The following is a 19,087-nucleotide window of genomic DNA, read 5'->3' on the forward strand; positions in this document are numbered from 1 at the left end:
CCTGAACCCCATATGCATCATAAGGGGGGGCAGGGCCAGTACTTAAAATCTTTGATAAGCTTTTCAGGTGTGAGCAGTTTTAACTTCTGATGAGCCTCTCTGAGGCTCAGAGAGGTTGGAGTCATAAAACAGGTAAGTAGCCTTTATTCATTCATGTTGTTTATCGTGATATATTGAGTGCCAAGCATTGTGCTGGGCAGTAAGGATATGACAGAATTTAGTCTGGAGTAGGGTTTCTCTACCTTGGTACGAAGGATATTTTGGGCTGATAATTATTTATTGTGGGGGCAGTCCTGTGCATTGTAGGATGTTTAACAGCATCCCTGGCCTCTGTCCACTAGATGCCAATAGAAACCCTCCAGTTGTGACAACCAAAAATGTCTTCTGACATCTGTCCCCTATTGGGAAAGTGGAGCAGGTAAAATCATCCCCAGTTGAGAACTACTGGTCTAGAGAGAAAGGGACAAATGAACAATTATCCTGTTTGATAAGTGCTCTGATAGGGACAGCAGAGAATGTTCTGGAAGCACAAAGCAGAGCATCTAGCCCAGTGCAGGGGGTGGAGCAGGAAAGGCTTCCCAGAAGGAGCAACATTTAAGCTGGCTCTTGATGACTGGGTAGAAATCACCCAGACAAAGAGAGGGTGGGAGGGGACAGAGAAGAATGCACTGGAGGAAACTCTGTCTGGTGCCCTGGGGGGGGGGGGTTTATGGGCACAGGGCACTGTGTGAGGACTCCGGAAGAGGGTCAGTGTGTCTGGGACCCAATGCAGAGCTGAGGCTGGGGGTGGACGAAGTGGAGAAGAGTGGGCTGGACAGGAGGCTGGGCCAGGTCTGTGGGCCCCGTAAACCAGCAGAGGAGACTATTATTATCTTAAGGGCAGTGGGAGGTCTCGGGAGGTGTTTTAAACATGGAGTGACTTGATCAGATTTGCATTTTAGGCAGGTCACTCTGTCAGAGTAGAGAATAGGCTGGTGGGGAGAAGGACCAGAGGCCATGATTTCTAAGGATTTTACCCCAGCCGTCTGTTTCTAAGATTGGCTCTTGAGTACAGCACCCCGGGAAGGGGCTGGGACGGGGGGAGCTGAAGTTACAGGCAGGACCTTGTGTTGGGGAGACAGGAGAAGGGGGCGTGGGATAACAACACCCCAAAGCATCAGTTCTCAGCTTCTTCCTGCCTGGATAGGTGATGGAAGGAAGGTCAACTCAAGGTCACAACAATTTCCCCTGTGTTCTCTAGAACCTTGTCTCGCTCAAAATGGCACCTTGAAATGTTGAGAGGAATGTTATTTTAAGGTTAGCTGTGAATGTATCTTTAATGATTTTAAAACATCATTTGAAAAATTTGGTTCTTTAATATCAGTTACAAATGACTTGTGACACACTGCTCAGCCAATCGCCGTGCACCCCCAAACACTGCGAGGAGGAGCCGTCATCCAAGGGAGTCTCAGCCCTCACACCTTACAGCTGTGAAGACTTGATCAACCTCTAGACCAGCGCTGGCCTTGCTCACTGTTCACTCTGTCTGACTCTCCATTCAAACGTCAGCTAGCCTGCCAGGCCACTCTTGGGTGGAGGCAGACAGCTCCATTGCCCTTCATTGCTGTGAGCAGCCTTTAAAAGCTTTAGAAGCTATTTCCTAAATAGATCGAATGGGGCTGGAATATCCTCTACTCAGAGTCTGCCTCTTGAGTCCGTGGTTTCTTTTCTTCCCTCCCTCTTCATCCCAACCCCTAGACTGTTTGCTTTTTATTTTTCATTTGAACCCTTGTGGTTTTTTTTCTTTCATCAAGAATGGGGCTCTATATGATAATGGTGAATTATTGGGTCTACGAAATGTAAACAGAAGATGGTTTTCCATTTCTATTTTGAAAGATGAACGTCCTTTGCTTTCTTTATATAACCAGTGAAGAAATTTGACGTGGCTGTATCTAGAGGTTGAGAAAGCCCCCATTTATGGTTCTTTTCTGTCCCAAGTCTTCCCCATTTGGTCAAAGTAGCACCACAATGGAATCCACTGGCTTCCGCTTGTGGGTCACAGACCACAGATGGCAGAGGTACTGGGGGTGGGGGAGGGGAGAAAAAGGGTGACTCACTTCGGCAGGTGGGCAGCACGTCGCTCCACTGCCCGCTGGCCAGGCACTGGGACCGAACAGCCCCCTCAGCCACATACCCAGGGTTGCAAACAAACTTGACCACATCGTTGAGGTTGAACTGGTTGCCCTGGGTGAGGCCGTTCATTGGGTTGCCTGGGTGTCCACAGGTAATCGCTGTAATCAGAACAGAAGAGAGGTAAGCCCTCCTGTTATTCCATATCCCCCAAAGTCCATCCTGTCCTCACCTGGCGTTTCTCATACCCATCAGTGAATTTCAGCCTTAGGTCTAACTTTAGTCTCTTTTGCTGCAAACTTCTGCTTCCCTGAAATCAGCATGTGGACATTCCCGATTCTTTGAAGGCACGTCCACCGCTTGGACAACACGAGAGAAGTCATTCTTGGACTTCCACAGGGTGTTAGGCTCACAGCGTCACTCTCTGTCCCTCCCGCCTCGTTTCCTCTCCCTTATCCCCTGGCTCCCCAACTCCACTCTTCTTCGCCAGATACATTGGTAACTACCCCTCATGTGATGCAGACCCAGCCTAGTTCCTGGGCCAATGTGGACGGAGCCAGAGTCAATACTAACCACACCTGTGTGGATGGACCGGTCACTCTGACAGACCAGTGGGAACCAGAGCTCTTAGTGGGGGCACAACCCTTCCCCCACTCCTTCCACGTGAAGGGAGTTCAATTCATGTAATTCCTGGCCTTGCTCTGTGCTCTTTTCCTTACTCTGCCCTGGGTAACGTGGAGCAGCCCATCCGTGCAATTTGGGAAGAATAAAGGCTCAGCCCTGCCTTCCTCCTCTTGGGACCCGGCGGCCTGTAGGCAGCGATGCTCCTCTGCCCCACTCCTCCAGAGACAGGCCCTCCCCAGCAATGGAGCGATGCCCGCCCCAGTGCAGTACTGCCTCTGACTGTGTGTGAATCCACCCCGTTCTGGGGTTTATTTAGCAGATTCCACTTGGCTCTCACATTAAGCTATGGGTTCCAACTTAGTCTTTATCAGGAATAAAAGTTATATTTTGGCTTCCACCCATGACTCTGTTTCATTTTGTAATTTGTTCAACCCTGGGCAGGGAAGGAAGAGTGCCCTGGTGCTTGTAGGGCTCAGGCTTTCCCCCCTTCCTCCCAGTAGTGGAGTTTACTCTACCCAGTGGCACTGGTCTCTTCGAGTTTTCTTGAACAAGCAAGTTCCTGCCCCAGAGGCTTTGTACTTGCTCTCCTCTTGGCTGGAACATCCCTTGGCTCCTGCACTCATAGCCTCAGGTGCCCCCTCCAATGTCACTAGCAGAGAAGCCTTCCCTTACGACCAGATAAACAACCTCCCCAGTACTGCCCAGCCCCCTTGCCCTGCCCTGCTTTTCTCCACTCTGCATGTACTTCTTCATGTGTTCATTGCCTGTCTCCCTCTACCTGAATGGAAGCTCCCTGGGACAGGGACTCTGTTTCGCTCCTTGCTCTATGTTTCGTGTATGTACCAGTGCCTGACATACAGGAAGAGCTTGATAAATATTTGCTGAGTGAACGAACAAATGAGTGAGCCATGAATGGATGGATGACTGGCTTCTGCTCTGATCCTTCGTCCCTAGTTCTGTTCAGTACCTGCCTGGTACCTAGTCTCTTTGGGTTGAACTCCCACTTGATGGCTTTGAGGCCTCTCCCATGGTTCTGGATTTTTAGCTGTGAGGGGTTGAGGAGCCATGAGGAATGCTTTCTTATCCCAATACTTGGATTTATGAGGACCCCACCCCAGACCCAAATGGTATGGACGGAGGTCGGGGAACAAGGCCAAGTAGGACCCATGTTTGGCTGTGGCCACATCTGCTGTCTTTCTGGGCCTGTTCTCTTATGTAAATCCCAACAGTAGCATCCCTGACTCTAGCAGAGAGAGCTGGGCAGAAGCGTGCTGTTATAATGGACTACAGGGGTTCAAGACTGCCCGGTGCGGTGGGGCGAGAATGGACTAGGAGGCCAGCAGACCAGGGTTTATAGTTCAGCTCTGCCCTTTCCTTCCTTTGGACAACTCACTCTACACCTCAGCTCCTATATCTGTAAAGTAAGGATTTCAATATGCATTAACAGGGTTGCTTTAAAAACAGATTCATACATTTGCTCTTCATTAAATGTTTACTGCGCACTAAGTAAGACACTTAGTGCGAGACACTCTGCTACATACTGATGATATGCAAGGAGCTCAGGGGGCTCACTTCTCAGCCTAGTAGGAGAGTAGGCAGGGATGCAGGCTCTCACAACACCATGGCTGGTGCCGAGACAGGCGGGTGCCCAGGAGGGGCACCTACCCTCTGTTAGGGGGGGAGTGGTTAAGGAAGGTCCACAGAGGGCATGGCATGCCCTCTGAGCTGGGTCTCAAGGCTGAGCAGGACTTTGCCAGGTTAGTGAAGTGGTGGGAGAATGGAGGTAAGCTTCATAGGGTCTGTGAATCCTCTGAAATTATATGCAAAATATTGGGTGTTTGCGATCAACTTGGGAGAGGATCCATTTTCTCACCAGACTCACAAAGGGTCATGACCCCAAAGGCTAAAATAACCACTTGTATAGAGTGAGAGAAGAGGGCTGAGGAGTATAACCTTTGGGAGGAGCACCAGCTTTTGAGCTGCAGATTGACCAAAATGCCCGCAAAGGACACGGAGGGGTGGTCAGCAAAGCAGTAAATCAAGCTCACAGGAGGTGGGAGTGTCACAGACCCATGGAGAGAGTTCAAGACTCATCAGATGGCCCAGAGGGCTCTGTTTCTCTGGAGAGCCCTGATGAATACAGGCGCAAAGGGAAAAGGAGAACACACCACTGGGAAGGAAAAGAGGAGTTCTGTTGGACTGGGGCTCTTAACTGGACCTCGAGCACATGCACTACTGGACTCAGATTTCCTGAGGGCCGAGACTACGACACATTCAATTCATCTTTACCCACAACACCTAACACAGCACCTGGCACAGAGTAGGTACTAAGGAAAGGTTTCTTGAATTCGGTCTTACAGGCTGAGGGAAATTAATAGAAATGGAAGGTCCACAGTTCAGAGGAGAGAAGTGAAAACAGTCTAAGCTTACTAGGAAGGCAGAAGGGAAGGAGGTCCAGAGACCCATGGAGGGATTAGCCTTGGGCCTCCTTCCAGATGGGAGGGAAGGGACAAGGATGAAGGCAGACAAGGACAGATGGGCGAGCCAGGGAAGCAGGAAGTGGAAGGGGTTATTATCTGATGGCTTCTATTGTCTCTGCACAGTAGAAAGTGAGATTATATGATTAGCTAATAATTATCGGGGTCTATATGCATTATTTCATTTAATCCTCACAACCCCGTGAGGTAGGCACCATCGTTATCTTCATAGGAAAAGAGAGTTTCAGAGGAGTCTGGGGACTTGTTCAAGGGGCACAGTTTCTAAGTGGCTCGTCTGAGCTCTCAACCTAGCTTCTCTGCTTTCAGGACATCTTCACTATTTGCTATTTGCTGACAAATAGAATACGGGTGTTCAGAAAGGAGGTGAAATTGTGAACTAGCTGTGAAATTGTGCGGAATGGACAAGGGAGTTGACTGAGGAAATGTAGATGGGCAGCTGGAAAGTTCTGAGAGTCTGGTTGATATCATACATTTTGAGTCCATAGGTGATGGCAGCTAACACAGTACCTGCCACAGAGCAATCACTTTTAAATACTTGTTCTATTACTCTTGCCGTCCTACTCCAGATACTTCCTAAAACTCTGTGCTCCAGGAGAGAATGGAGCTTGGTACAAGAGATCCTGGATTCTGTGATGTGACAGAGCGGTGGCATCACCACCACCACCACACTATCATCACAACAGCAACAGCAGCATCTGACCATTTCACATGTATTGATTAATCCTCACAATAGTCTCTGAGGTACCTGCCTTTCATAGATGAGGAAAGAGACCTAGTGAGATAAGCTAGCTTGCCTAAAGCCACATGCTATGTAGTGGTAGGTCTGGAACTTGAACCCAGGCAATCTAGGTCCAGGGTCCAAGTGTCCAAATGCTTTACTATACTGCCTTTCAGTAAGGACCAGGTGCAAAATTAAGTATCTTAGGTTCGGCAGACATCCTCCATTTTTTCAGACTCCAACATTCCCTATTATTTGTAATCCAAATCTTTTCACACATATTCTGTGTCAATTTCTTAAAGGCATTTGAATTTGCATTTCCTGGATTAAACCAAACATGTTTTGTTTAGACACATCTAGAAGGCTGACTGAATATAGGTAGGTCTTCCTTTCTGTAAACCTAACACTTAAGAAACTATTAAGACTAATTTTCACGCATTGCTTGTTGAGTAAGGCTCATTATTTCATTGTTCCATCTCATATATGAAAAACCAAATGAAAAAGAATTAAAAACAAAAACCTGCCTTAGAAAAATTAAGAACAAAACCTGCACTTTATATAAAGGCTCACTTTATGGAACTTTAGAAAGTAAAAAATTTTCCAAATTACTTCCAGGCAACTGAGAATAAACAGTGGCCATCTAAATCCCAAAAATGCAGACTAACAAGAAGAAGAAATAAAACTGTAGAAAGCCCAGGCCTGCAGCATAACTAGAAGACAGACGATGCTGTAAACTTTAAGTTACGTGTAAGTAGAAAAATAAACACTAAACCCAGGCAGAATTATTTCTCATGCTTCTGTCGCAAGCCTTTGTAGAGAGCAAGGCTGTATGGAGAGGACAGGAGAGGAGAGGAGCAGGGGAATGTTGATCTACAGTCACTGCTAGAAAGAGAAAGTCTATCTTAAATGTGAACATATTGAAAAAGGATCCGGGTATGTCAATGCACTGATTACAGGAAAGGGACATACAAGTTAACTACCTTTCCTAAATATCAAATGAAAAAAAAAAAAGCAAAGCAAAAAAAGCAAAGAGAACACATCATACAGAGAAAGAAATAAATATGTGTATTATATTTTACACATAATAATTAAACATGACAATTAAAACAAAACATATAAGTTATAACAATATATGTGAATGAATTTGACTAACCTATTAAAAGAAAAAGATTTTCAAACTGGCTCAGAAGGCAAGGCCCAACTCTATGATGTATATAACAGACACATCTAATTTAAGTGATTCAGAAACTCTAAAATGAAGGGTGGTTAAAGGTATACCAGGCAAATGGGCAAAGGATGAGAGTAGGGGCCATAAACCTAATAGTATTAGACACAGTACCATTCAAACTAGAAAATACTAAAAGTGATAATGAAGCCCTTTTTTTTTTTCTTTTTTGTTGTATGCGGGCCTCTCACTGTTGTGGCCTCTCCCGTCGCGGAGCACAGGCTCTGGACGTGCAGGCTCAGCGGCCATGGCTCATGGGCCCAGCCGCTCCACGGCATGTGGGATCCTCCCGGACCGGGGCACGAACCCGTGTCCCCTGCATCAGCAGGCGGACTCTCAACCACTGTGCCACCAGGGAAGCCCGATAATGAAGATATTTTTAAAGGCTAAAACCACAATTTGCAATGTAGATATAATAGTTATGAATATCTATGTACCAAATAAAGCAATTATTGTTACATAACAGAAACTATAGGAAATGTAAGAAAAAATAGAAGAACACTAATAAAAGAAAACTTTGAAACACAAATTTCAGAACAAAACAGGTCAGGTGGACAAAAAAATAAGTAAGCATACAGAAGACATGAACAACAAAATCAATAAGGCATGTCTTATGATTATATATAGAACTTAACACACTAATACGCTTTCTTCTCAAATGCACATGGAACATTCATAACAACTGATCAAATATTAGGCCACAAAGGAAGCCTCAGGAAATTCCATGAAGTAGAAATATTATATACAGTGCAATAAATTAGAAATGAATATCAATGTAAAAATCAAAAAGGTTCTTCCATCTGGAAATAAAAACCACACACTCTTTTATTAAAAAGAACTTTTAGGTGAAAGGGGGAATTAATATCAAAATTACAGAATTTCTGAGAAATAATAAAACCCTAATTTTTATAATCTGTGGGATATGATTAGAGCAGTGATCAGAAGAAATTTTATAGCCTTAAACACTTACATCCATAATAATCAATAAAAACAAAAGACTGAAAATAAATGAACTAAATTCCTAATTCAAAAGCAAGAAAATGAACAAAGAAGTTAATCGCAAGGAAGAAAATACTAAAGGTGAAAGCAATAATTAATGATGCAGAAAACTGAAAACAACAGATGTAATTATTGTCTTTGAAAAACATTAACAAAACATACAAAAACCTCTAGCTAACCTAATCAAGACAACACAAGAGAAAGTCCATGTTGCACCTGAGCCCGTGACTAGGGAGAGTGGGTACCATACTTACGCACACAGAAAGGGGTCTTGCCTGACCAGTGATGATCCTGCTGGCAGATGCGCACAGACATGCCGATCAGGCGGAAGCCGGCATTGCACTGGTACACCACGCTGCCCCGGTAGTTGTAGTTCTCCCCATTGATTTGCCCGTTGACGATGGGCTCAGGGGTCCCGCAGTGTCCAGCTTTGGTGGAATGTGGGAAAGGAGAGTAAATTGAAGAGGAGCTTATAGAAAATAAGGTGGGACTTGGTCAAATGAGGGGAGGAGGAGACATGGACGGTGGGGAAAAGGACCACCCATCGTTTTTCCCACCTCCCCCTGACTGCAGCATCCAGGACTGACTTCAGGCATCCTAGACGTGATAGAAGTGGTGTTGAAGACTTGGCAACCCCAAATCCCAAGGTTGCATTCCAAATGGCTACCCATCTCTGAGCTTTAGTTTCTGTGTCTGTACGCGGGTGAGAAATGATCACTGTTACTGCCCTGCCTCTGGGATCGTCCCCCTCTTTTTCTCATCAGCCAGCATTTCCAGAGCATCGACTGCATGGAGGGCACTGTGGTCTCATTAAGGCAGTCAAAGCGTAGTTGTGAATGAGCTTATTTACAAAACAGAAACAGACTTACAGACTGACAGAACGAACTTATGGTTACCAGCGGGAACGGGGTGGGGGTGGGCGGACAGTTAGGGAGTTTGGGATTGATATGTACACACTGCTATATTCTAAATGGATAACCAACAAGGACCTACTGTATAGCACAGGGAACTCTGCTCAATATTATGTAACAACCTAAATGGGAAAAGAATTTGAAAAAGAATAAAAAAATGTCTGGTCGTGTTGAAAATAACTACGTAAGACCAGGTGGCTCAGCTAAATTCATCCTTCTTTCTTGAGTGGCAAGGAACACAGATAATATAAACCTAGGTGAGTTATTTTTTTAAAATGGGGTTTAGGTAGAGTGTATTTCTAGTGTTTCCACTAGCATTTTTTGGCTCTGTGTGGAAATAACTCATGACTGTGTCTCTAACAGAGGCCTGAGACAGGGGGAGGGCAGCACTGTACACTCTGGAACAGACCGTCCAATCTATGCTGTTGGGTCTGTGTAGCTGGGACCCTCCTTTGGAGTTGAGGGGCCCAAGAAAGGTGTGAGAGAAGAGAGAACTTTAGTATCTAATGTTTAGGCAGGGACTGGATTAACCATGGGGGAAATGATAACTCTGCCCTCTGTAAGCCAGGTTGGTTTTTATGCTTTTGTCATACATGGACATATTTTTGTCATAAAACAAGCTAATGACAAAAATATTTATTTATTATATAATATAGTATATATAATATTGTATTTTTGTATACATATTTATGTAAAATTTGCTAATACATATTGGGTTGGTCAAAAAGTTCGTCTGGGATTTCCCCTAAGATCTTACGGAAAAACCAATAATATAAATGGTATTTTAGGTGTGCTGCAGGAATGTGTCTCTGTAAAGTGTCCCTGGAGGTGGAGACGGGGGCTTCACCCATCATACAAGGGCCAATAAGAAGGGGGTGTCTTTTTGATCAGAATGAGAGCCCCTCAAAGGTTTGTCACCTCAGACTTGAAGTTCTTCGCATTCTTTTGGGTGCTCCAAGGGAAGCTAGTTCAGGGTTTTGCTTACGGTGGATGCCAATAGCTGTTTGGATTAAGCATTTTATGACAGTAGGTAAAACAGTACTGTTCAAAGATTGGAATGCAGCTTTGGAAAGATCTAACCTGTCCTGAGGAGGGGAAAAGGGACAGGAGAGGTCCAGGGAGGTCACTTACCGAGGCAGCGGACTTCAGAGCCACTCCAGAGCCCGTTGGCCATGCACTCTCGCACCCTGGAGCCCACCAGCGTGTACCCGGAGTTGCAGGAGAAGATGGCCGTTGCCCCGTAGACGGACAGGGTTCCGATGCGGTGCCCATTGGGTGGGATGGGGAGCTCTCCACAGGAGATGACTACAAAGACCACAAAATGCTCAGGAAGCCAGCCCCGAGAGACGGGACACGTGCTGCTTCTGATTAGCAAGAATAATGACAAAAATAAGATCTGTTTAACCTACTCTAATGGGACTCATGACCAGAATATGGGTCGCCACTGTGACTGCTGTGCTGTTACACTGGGCCCGTGATTCTTTTTTTTTTTTTTTTTTGCGGTACGCGGGCCTCTCACTGCTGTGGCCTCTCCCGTTGCGGAGCACAGGCTCTGGACGTGCAGGCTCAGCGGCCATGGCTCATGGGCCCAGCCACTCAGCGGCATGTGGGATCCTCCCGGACCAGGGCACGATCCCGTGTCCCCTGCATCGGCAGGCGAACTCTCAACCACTGTGCCACCAGGGAAGCCCTGGGCCCATGATTCTTAACTGGAGGTGTTGCCAGAAACATCCAAGGAGCTTTAAAAATGTCCAGGTTGCACTCTGGACCCACGATTCACAATCTTTGGAGATATGGCCCAAGCATGTGTATTAAAGAAAACCAAAACTCCTCAGGGGTTTTGGATGTGCACCCTTGTTAGGAGCCACGGCGCCAGAGAGATGGCAACTCTGTGGTGTGCCCCTCGGTGTCCAGGGCAGACACTGCCAGGCACTCCCCCTGTGCTCTCTGCCGAGCCCAGCAGCAGCCCTACACTCGTTCTCCACAGAGCACTGCGGACGGCCCCTGGCTGCACTGAGACGTGAGCGCCTTCATTGTAAGGAAGCTGTGCCACACTCGTGACTCCTACTCAGTCACATACATGGCTCCACTTCGGAGTCTGGACTTGGATGAACAAAGGTAACAGTGTCTTGGCTCATAGGTGTTGGGAAGATACCACGCCTCCTACCCAGTCTCAAATGTCCCCCTGTGCCCTGATAAGTGATCTCCTGTCCCTTCACAAACACTTACTTCCTCTATCACGTCTTTACTGATTGAGTAAATAGCATCAGAATATCCCTACTGGTGGATGCTGTGCTGACCCACTCAAACCCCCTTTTAGGACTGAAGGACCTCTTGCCCCAGCTGCTGGCAAACAACCCCTTGCTGCGAGCCCTCTTCAGACTGCCTTGGTTAAAGAGTCCTCCGACCTAAGGTCATGCTCTCTTCCTGGGGCAGCCTGCACCCAGTGTTTGGTCAGTGTGGAAGTTTAAGGGCTTCCTGCCCTAACTTGTGACGATTCTGAAGGGCCACCAAGATTCAGAGCTCTTTGCAGGGTCAGCTGAGGCCTCTTCTTCTTTTTTTTTTTTTTTTGTGGTATGCGGGCCTCTCACTGCCGTGGCCTCTCCCGTTGCGGAGCACAGGCTCCGGACGCGCAGGCTCAGCGGCCATGGCTCACGGGCCCAGCCGCTCCGCGGCATATGGGGTCCTCCCAGACCGGGGCATGAACCCGCATCCCCTGCATCGGCAGGCGGACTCTCAACCACTGCGCCACCAGGGAGGCCCTGAGGCCTTTTCTGATACTGCATCAGAGATCACCTGCTCCATCTTCCCAGTCCCACTTCTCCTCCTCTTGCCTCCCCTCCCTCTCCATCCCCATCCTCTCCCCTCCCTTTCCCCTTTCCCCCTCCTCCTCCCCTCCCCTTCCCTTCCCCAGGTGGTGATCCCAAGGGCATTCCCGAACAAACCTCCATCTCAGAGGTGCTTCCCAGGGACCCTGACCTTTGAAACGATCTTAAAGAACCAAAGAAAAACAACTTCCAATGGAGGAGAGGCAGGCACACATGGGTGGCCTGGTCCCTTACGCTATATTCATTCCCCCTATACACACTCCCATTATAGGTCTTATCACACTTTGTTATCCTTGCTTCTTTATTTGTCTGCCTCTTCAGTAGACTCTCAGCTCCTTGCAGGCAGGAACCATAACCTTTTCTCCTCATACCTCTACAATACCTGGTATGAATGTGGAATAAATGAATTAGTGGATGCTCACCTGGACAGAGGCAGCTTTTTAATAAGATGACAAGATGCTGAGAAGTGCTTCCTTAAAGGAATAGGTCTCTCCCCAGCTCCTGGTTCTAGGTGAGTGATCAGAGGAGGTTCACAGCAGTCCCTGGCTACACCCCTCTTCTCCACCCCCCCAATTCAGCCCAGGTATGAGACGGCTCAGGGTGTAGGCATTGTGAAAAACTTGCCCACCCTGCCCTCCTGGGCTTACTTTGGCAGGTGGGCGTAGAGTTGCCGAGGCTCCACTTGCCATTGGCCTGACAGCGGATGACCCTCTGGCCAGTGTAGTAGTAGCCAGGGTCACAGATGAGCATCAGCTGGGCCTGGAACTGGTACTGCGTCTCAAAGATGAGCCTCCATCGGCCGTGTTCCACACTGACGCTGCTGATGTCAGGACAGGTCACAGCTGGGGAGGTAAAAAGCAGAGAGGAGGATTAATAAATTAATTATGGAAGACACTGACAACCCAGAGCTGGGGACTGGGAGACGGTAACGCAGTAATGATGAATCCAAGAGCCGTTAGTCCCCAGGCAGGTGTGGTCAATGAGTGAAGTGAGCTGGGTGGGGAATTAGCAACCTGGGGTGGGCAGATCTGCCAAATTAAAAAAGGAAGGGAGGTGGCACTCAGTCAGTGTTGACTGTGGATGTGAGACTGCAAATTCCAATTGGTCAGATCTGCCTTTTTCAAGAGAAGCTAGAAATACGAATTTTTATGTAAAATTTTCTGATTTTAAAATGTTGGGAAGAAATTCAAAAATTTTTAATAAAGCACTGCATAGGCCAAAGAACCAAAACAAAACAAAAACAAAAACACAACCTTGTATCTTCAGACTAGATATAGCCCATTAGGCTGCCAGTGTGTGACTTTGGCCTTAAAACTGAAGTATATCTCTGTTATTTTAGAGTTTTGTGATCAAAGGACATTCATGCCAACTTTCTGACAGTTTTTCCGTCTAAAAGGAAGTGGACCAGTCATTCCTACATTCTGTGATGGTTTATGGAAACATCTCAGGGAGCAATGGTCTATCAATGCTTTGAAGCAGTTTCAAATGGGAACCCAAGTTGGTAGATGGCAGTACCCACTTGTCTCAGCTCTCTGAGTCCCCAGCTTCCATGGGCATGTCTTTCCCCATTACTGGATTTTTAGTTCGCTCCTTGCAGGAATCTTTTCAGCTGCTTACCCAGCCCTTTGACACCCACCCCTCCCCTACCCAAGGACTCACGGACACACTGTGCGGGGACATTGCGGTTGCTCCATAGGCCTGTCTCCAGACATTCTGCTGTGGCCTCGGCACCCGCCTGGAGGTGGTAGCCTTCACTGCAGCTGTACACAGCCTTGGTCCCCACCGTGTACTCTTTGCCAAACACCATTCCGTTCTTGGGGGCCTCAGGAAGCCCACAGGAAAGAGCTAGTGGAGGAAAAAAATGTCATGAGCACGTCTGCTTCAAGGATGGTGTCCTGAGAACATATTTTTATCTTTCCTCTCCCTTGAGGTCCTAATAAAATGATAGTAAAGACTAATAAGAGGGAAAAGCCTCATAATAAAAAAGGAAGTGGGAAGATCAGTAAAGGAGATGAAAATAAAAAGCTTTGGAAGATGAAATGAAGATAGAAGTGTGTTGATGGATTAAATGGAGTTGAGAAGTTGCAGCACAAAATATACAGGAGGGAGCTATGGGGTGAGACCAGTTCTCCATCCCTTGCCACAAACACAGTGTAGAGACATTCAGGCAGCCATTCTCCAAAATAAACAGAGAGAGTTTTCTTACCACTGAAGGGAAAAAAAGAAAAAAAAAAAAAAAAAAAGGAAAGAACTCCCTTGAGAGAATTAGGGATGCTATGGTAGAAGTAGGCATCCTGGAACAAAGCTCTTTTAATCCTTAAATATAAAGGCTCTCAGCCTAAAGCCTGCCCCTCTGTCTGCTTATCTCTGCCACATACTCAACTCAGCTTCTTATTCATGGGAGAGACCTAGTGGGCAATGATAGCTGCATATAATAACAGCAAAGGTAACCCACATCTGTTACCTGGAAAAATCAACCTAGCCTTTACTTTGAAATATGAACAATCAAAGATCACTATACAAATGAAGAAAACCAGCAGCATGAAAGTGATAAACAAAGATAAGATTAAAAATAGAAAGAAAAGTCTCCTTTAGGAAACAGAACTAACTCAGGTAACAAAAGACACATAACTTTAAACTTCTGATCTTGAGAAAGTCAAGGTTACGTATAATAAAATGAGAAGAGAGGACTTTGAAAAGAGAACAACAAAAAGTGAACAAGGAAGGGCTCTGTGAAGTTAAAAATAGGATCACCAAAATAAGCATTAAATAGAAGGGGTGGAAATTGTAGACAAACATATGGCTGCCTGCCATTTCAGCAAACAAAGGATACTGCAGCCATCTCAGCCCTACAGCCACCCCCAACTGGTGAGCGCTAAGGGAGCTCAGGATGGAGACAGATAGGCTGCCCCCTCAGCCACAGCAGCGGCCCACGACAGTGCACCCTGAGGGGATTCAGGAATGGAAGAACAGGATGCTGGCCCTAGATAGCTAAGGTGCGTTTCAAAGGAATGATTTCAATGAGCCCTGACTCTGGCATCTTGTACAGAGAAAAGCGCTAAACTCATTAACCTGAGAGGTCTGGTTTTCTTTAATTAACAGTAATCTTTTGATGTCCTGACCACCTGGTTTCTGTTGCAAAAACTCCTATACATCCTGGCTCTTGCTTTGCCACTTCGGAGCAGTCCCTCAGGGCTATCTGAGAGGCTGTCTTCTGGGCTTAAGTCTGTTGAATAAAAACATAATTCTCAAATTTTAGGCTGTGAAATAAAATTCATATTTTATGCAAGACAAGAAAAACTTAAACAAAAAATTTTCTCTGCCTTTTGGCCTCCTCTCCCTGCCTAGCGTGCATCGTGTATCTGCCTTATGTCTCGACCAAACCTCCCCCATTGTCAGACATACCTGCTCAACCATAAAGAGCAACATTCTCCTACCATCAACAAGGCAACCCCTTAAAAGATAACATTCCTCTTGATCTTGTAAGGGGCCACGATGACACTTAGGTCTGGATTGTGTAAACTGTCAATAATATGTCATTTAACGTAGAGCCCCCTGCTTCAAAAAACTTATATAACTCTGACGTCTAACGGGTGGAACAGTTCTCAGAGCTTTCTGAGATGCTGTTTCTGGGTTATTATCCTCAAATTTGGCTCGAATAAAATTTTCCACTTCTTTCATAGATTGACTATTGATTAATTTTTGTCGACAAGGTTGTGCATTTTTTTTCAGTCGACAGTTTTGGTGACTGACGAAGGGGCCTAGAGCAGACTTCTCTCCTTCACCTGAACTCTATGAGGATCTGGAATCTGGACCAGCAGAGGCCTCTGGTGCCCATCCGCCTCCTCGGAGAATCCAGACAAATTCGGGTGAATCTCTCCTGATTCTTGGAGCTCCTGATCATTGGTTGAAGATCCTGAGTTTTATTAGGTGGTGTCTAACAGGTACCTGGCTCTGCATTTGAAAGATACTAGGAGAGCCCAGTTGAAAGACACTGGGATTTGCTCAGTCGAAAGATGCTGAGCGGTCTGGGCTGAGTGGTCAAGGAGGAGGCTGACCTGACGTTTTCCCTCAAATCAGCTGCCTATACGAGAACGTGTTGGGATAAAAGTGAAAATATTACATGAGAACTTTTAGCTCCGAAGAAGGGACATCTCCTCCTGGCCGAGAAGGGCTTTCTCAGGCAACTGAGAAACTTGCGGGAGTGGTGGAGGCAAGTCCTCACACTGTGCAGTGGTCCCATGGGGATGCAACAGGGAAGAGCCAATTTTGACTCCATGTTGGATCTGTTTCTTTGACTTTAGCCTCTGCTTTTCATTGCTTATCATACATCATGGCCTCTCTCAGGGAACCCTGCCCACCTGTGAACGGCTGCAAGAAAGAAGAAATGAACACTTCCCCTCCCCAAGGCTGGCCATTTCAGGAGATGTTTTGCAAGACTGATGGCCCTTCTTACTTTATTTCCTCCCCGCCTCTCCCTCTCTATTCTGCCTTTTTACTTTACTTCCCTCTCTGATTCTATAAAAGAAATTGGCATCCAGACTCTGATAAGATGGTTTTTTGGGGACCCTAGTCTGCCATCTTCTCGGTCTGCCGCCTTTCCGGATAAAATCATATTCCTTGCCTCAGCGCCTCGTCTCCCGATTTATTGGCCAGTTGTGCGGCGAGCAGAGTGAGCTTGGACTCGGTAACAAATTTGGCTGAGCCAGCTGGGAGCCTTGCTGCTCGTGGCTAGCAGGTCCCCGTTGGGGAATATCGGGGCGAGGCTCTAGCAGCTGCCTGGATCATTTGTCCTGAGGATCTTCCCTTCAAAGTTCCCTGAAGCACCACCGGCTACCCCAGCACTTGGCAGTGTAAGCAAGGAACCGACAAACGTCTACGAGTCGACGGACTCGATTTTGGAGGGTAAGTCGCTCTGGCGTGCACACAGGGAACATATTCCCCCCTCTGTTTGGGCTTTTCCTCTATGGGACAAGCCAATTTGGTTGGGGTACCCTGTTGGAGAGGGGAATTGTTGTTGGACTCTACCTGATTTTGGGAACTGGTCCGTTGGGAACTAGTTCGTTGGTTTCGTAGGGTAAGTCTACCTGATTTGGGAACTAGTTCGTTGGTTTTGGTCTTGGTTTTGTTTTGGTTTTGTGTGCATCGATGCTAGAATTTATTTGTGCCTTTTGTGTTGGAATTTGTCTGCGCCTTTTGTGTTTTGGTGTTATCAAACTTATAAAAATGGGAAATACTCCATCTATCCCGAGAGAGAGCCCTTTGAGGCGTATATTAGATAAATGGGCAAAACATAGCCGTGAGCCTATGACTAAGAAAGACATGATATACTCTTGTAATAGGGTGTGGACCCAATATATGTTAGGATCAGAAGAACGGTGGCCCCTGAATGGCTCACTCAATTATACCATCTCGCCGTTAGAAGTGTTTTGCAAAAGAGCAGGGAAAAGAGATGAGATTCCGTATGTAGAAGCATTTATGTTATTGCATCAGGAAGAAAAGGAGTCAGAGGGCTGCCACCTTACGGTGCAGCGATCTGAAAGAAAACCTAAGAAGGAACCTATTCTACAGGGGGAAAAGGGAGAAAATGAGAGTGGGGACATGTTATTTCAAAACTTAACCCCCACCTCCAGCCTATCCAGCTCCCCCAGTGGCTGAGCAGGCTGCACCAGCAGGTGTTCCACCTGCACCCCCCACCCCCATGCTGCCAACATATTCACCGCCTCCTTGTTCCCCTACCCATGGGGATCAAATAGCAGTTTCTATAGTAACCCCTGGTGCACAGGAACCTGGTTTAGCATCACCATCTAAGACCTGATAGAGCACCCAATTTGGACCGGGAGCCACTTCTGCAGCAGGGCAATTTCCCTTCTGCTGATATCCTGTAAGAGGCCAGGGGACTCCCTTAGACTTGAGGCGTCCAATTCTAATTCCCCCTCAGGAGCCCCGGGTAACTTTGACAGTGGGGAACAAGTTGATTGACTTTCTAATAGATATGGGTGCCACATATTCTGTGGTAAACACCAAGGTGGCACAGAAAACTTCTCAGCCTATCCCGGTCAAGGGAGTTTCTGGAGAAATACAAAACCGTTCATTCTTACAACCTCAGAATGCCAACTAGGGGACCTCACCCTACAGGGCCATGGATCCCGAACATATGTGGATCCCTCCTCCCCCAAGGTACAGGACCTTTTGGCTGTGCATTTCATGGCCCAGTCTGCCCCAGGCATCAGGAGCAAAATTCAGAAAGCAACTGCTGGTCCTCAGTCTCCAATGAACGATTTGTTCCAATTGGCTTATTCGGTTTTCAATAATAGGGATACGGCCGAAAAGGCTAAACGTACCCAGAGAAATATGAAAAAGGCCCGAAAGATTGTAATGGCTTTGTCTGCTGAGAGACCAACAAAGGGGAAACAAAGTCATCCTAGGAGAAACTTGCCTGTATCTTTGAGATGCAAATGTCCTATCTTGTCTTCTCAGGAACCCTTAACTCTGCCATCTTTTTAAAATGCAAATTTTGAAAAAGAGGGTAAAGTAATTTAGAACCTGTTTTCCATAAATATTAGTAAAAAGGGTTTAGCCATCTAGACAAGTGAGCTTGATTTGCTCCATCTGCCAGAAACCCAATTTTAATCCAACCTGTTTTGTAAATTGATGGGTTTTTACATTGCTGTACCCGACTCAGGGCTGAAATTTTGAAATGAGAGCTATGATGTCTCTCTGTTTGTTTGTATGTGTCTTTGTATAACATTGCTGAGGTTAATCTGTAAATGATCTCTATTTAACTGGCTTAAAGAAAAGTAAGTGCTTACAAACCAAACAATTCTAAATACAAGAGAAATTAAGATAAATGAGTTTTCAGGTTCACGTGAACTGGGAAATATTTAGTATTAAATTAATACCTGGTATTAATGTTTGTTTGTTGATCTAATTAATATAGACATGTCTTTAGAGCCATCAACATTAAGTATAATACTTTCACTGCACCTAGGTTTAGTAGAAGTTAAATAAAATCTTGTTATACCTGTTGCAAATTTGTCAGCAAGAGAAATAACTTGATATGATGAAACGTTAAAGTAAATGGAAACGAGATAAGCGCTTTTAGGTAAACTCTATAAGAATAATTATGTTCTAAAAATCATCTAAAATAGTTTCTCCAGATTTTGGTAACTATT

The 19,087-nt window shown here is 46.1% G+C and overlaps 1 protein-coding gene across 1 annotated transcript in view; it reads right to left on the reverse strand.

Moving 5' to 3' along the window:
• Positions 1 to 19,087, reverse strand: part of CSMD2 (CUB and Sushi multiple domains 2) — a gene marked incomplete at both ends in the record, with an annotated part of 669,667 nt that overhangs the window by 43,476 nt on the left and 607,104 nt on the right. Inside the window, 6 exon segments of the mRNA XM_079698551.1 lie at positions 2,097 to 2,270; positions 8,428 to 8,608; positions 8,610 to 8,673; positions 10,212 to 10,389; positions 12,560 to 12,754; positions 13,572 to 13,757. Coding sequence (XP_079554677.1) covers positions 2,097 to 2,270; positions 8,428 to 8,608; positions 8,610 to 8,673; positions 10,212 to 10,389; positions 12,560 to 12,754; positions 13,572 to 13,757 — 978 coding nt within the window.

Source organism: Hyperoodon ampullatus (assembly GCF_949752795.1).
Source record: "Hyperoodon ampullatus genome assembly, chromosome: 2".
Classification (NCBI taxonomy): Eukaryota; Metazoa; Chordata; class Mammalia; order Artiodactyla; family Ziphiidae; genus Hyperoodon; species Hyperoodon ampullatus.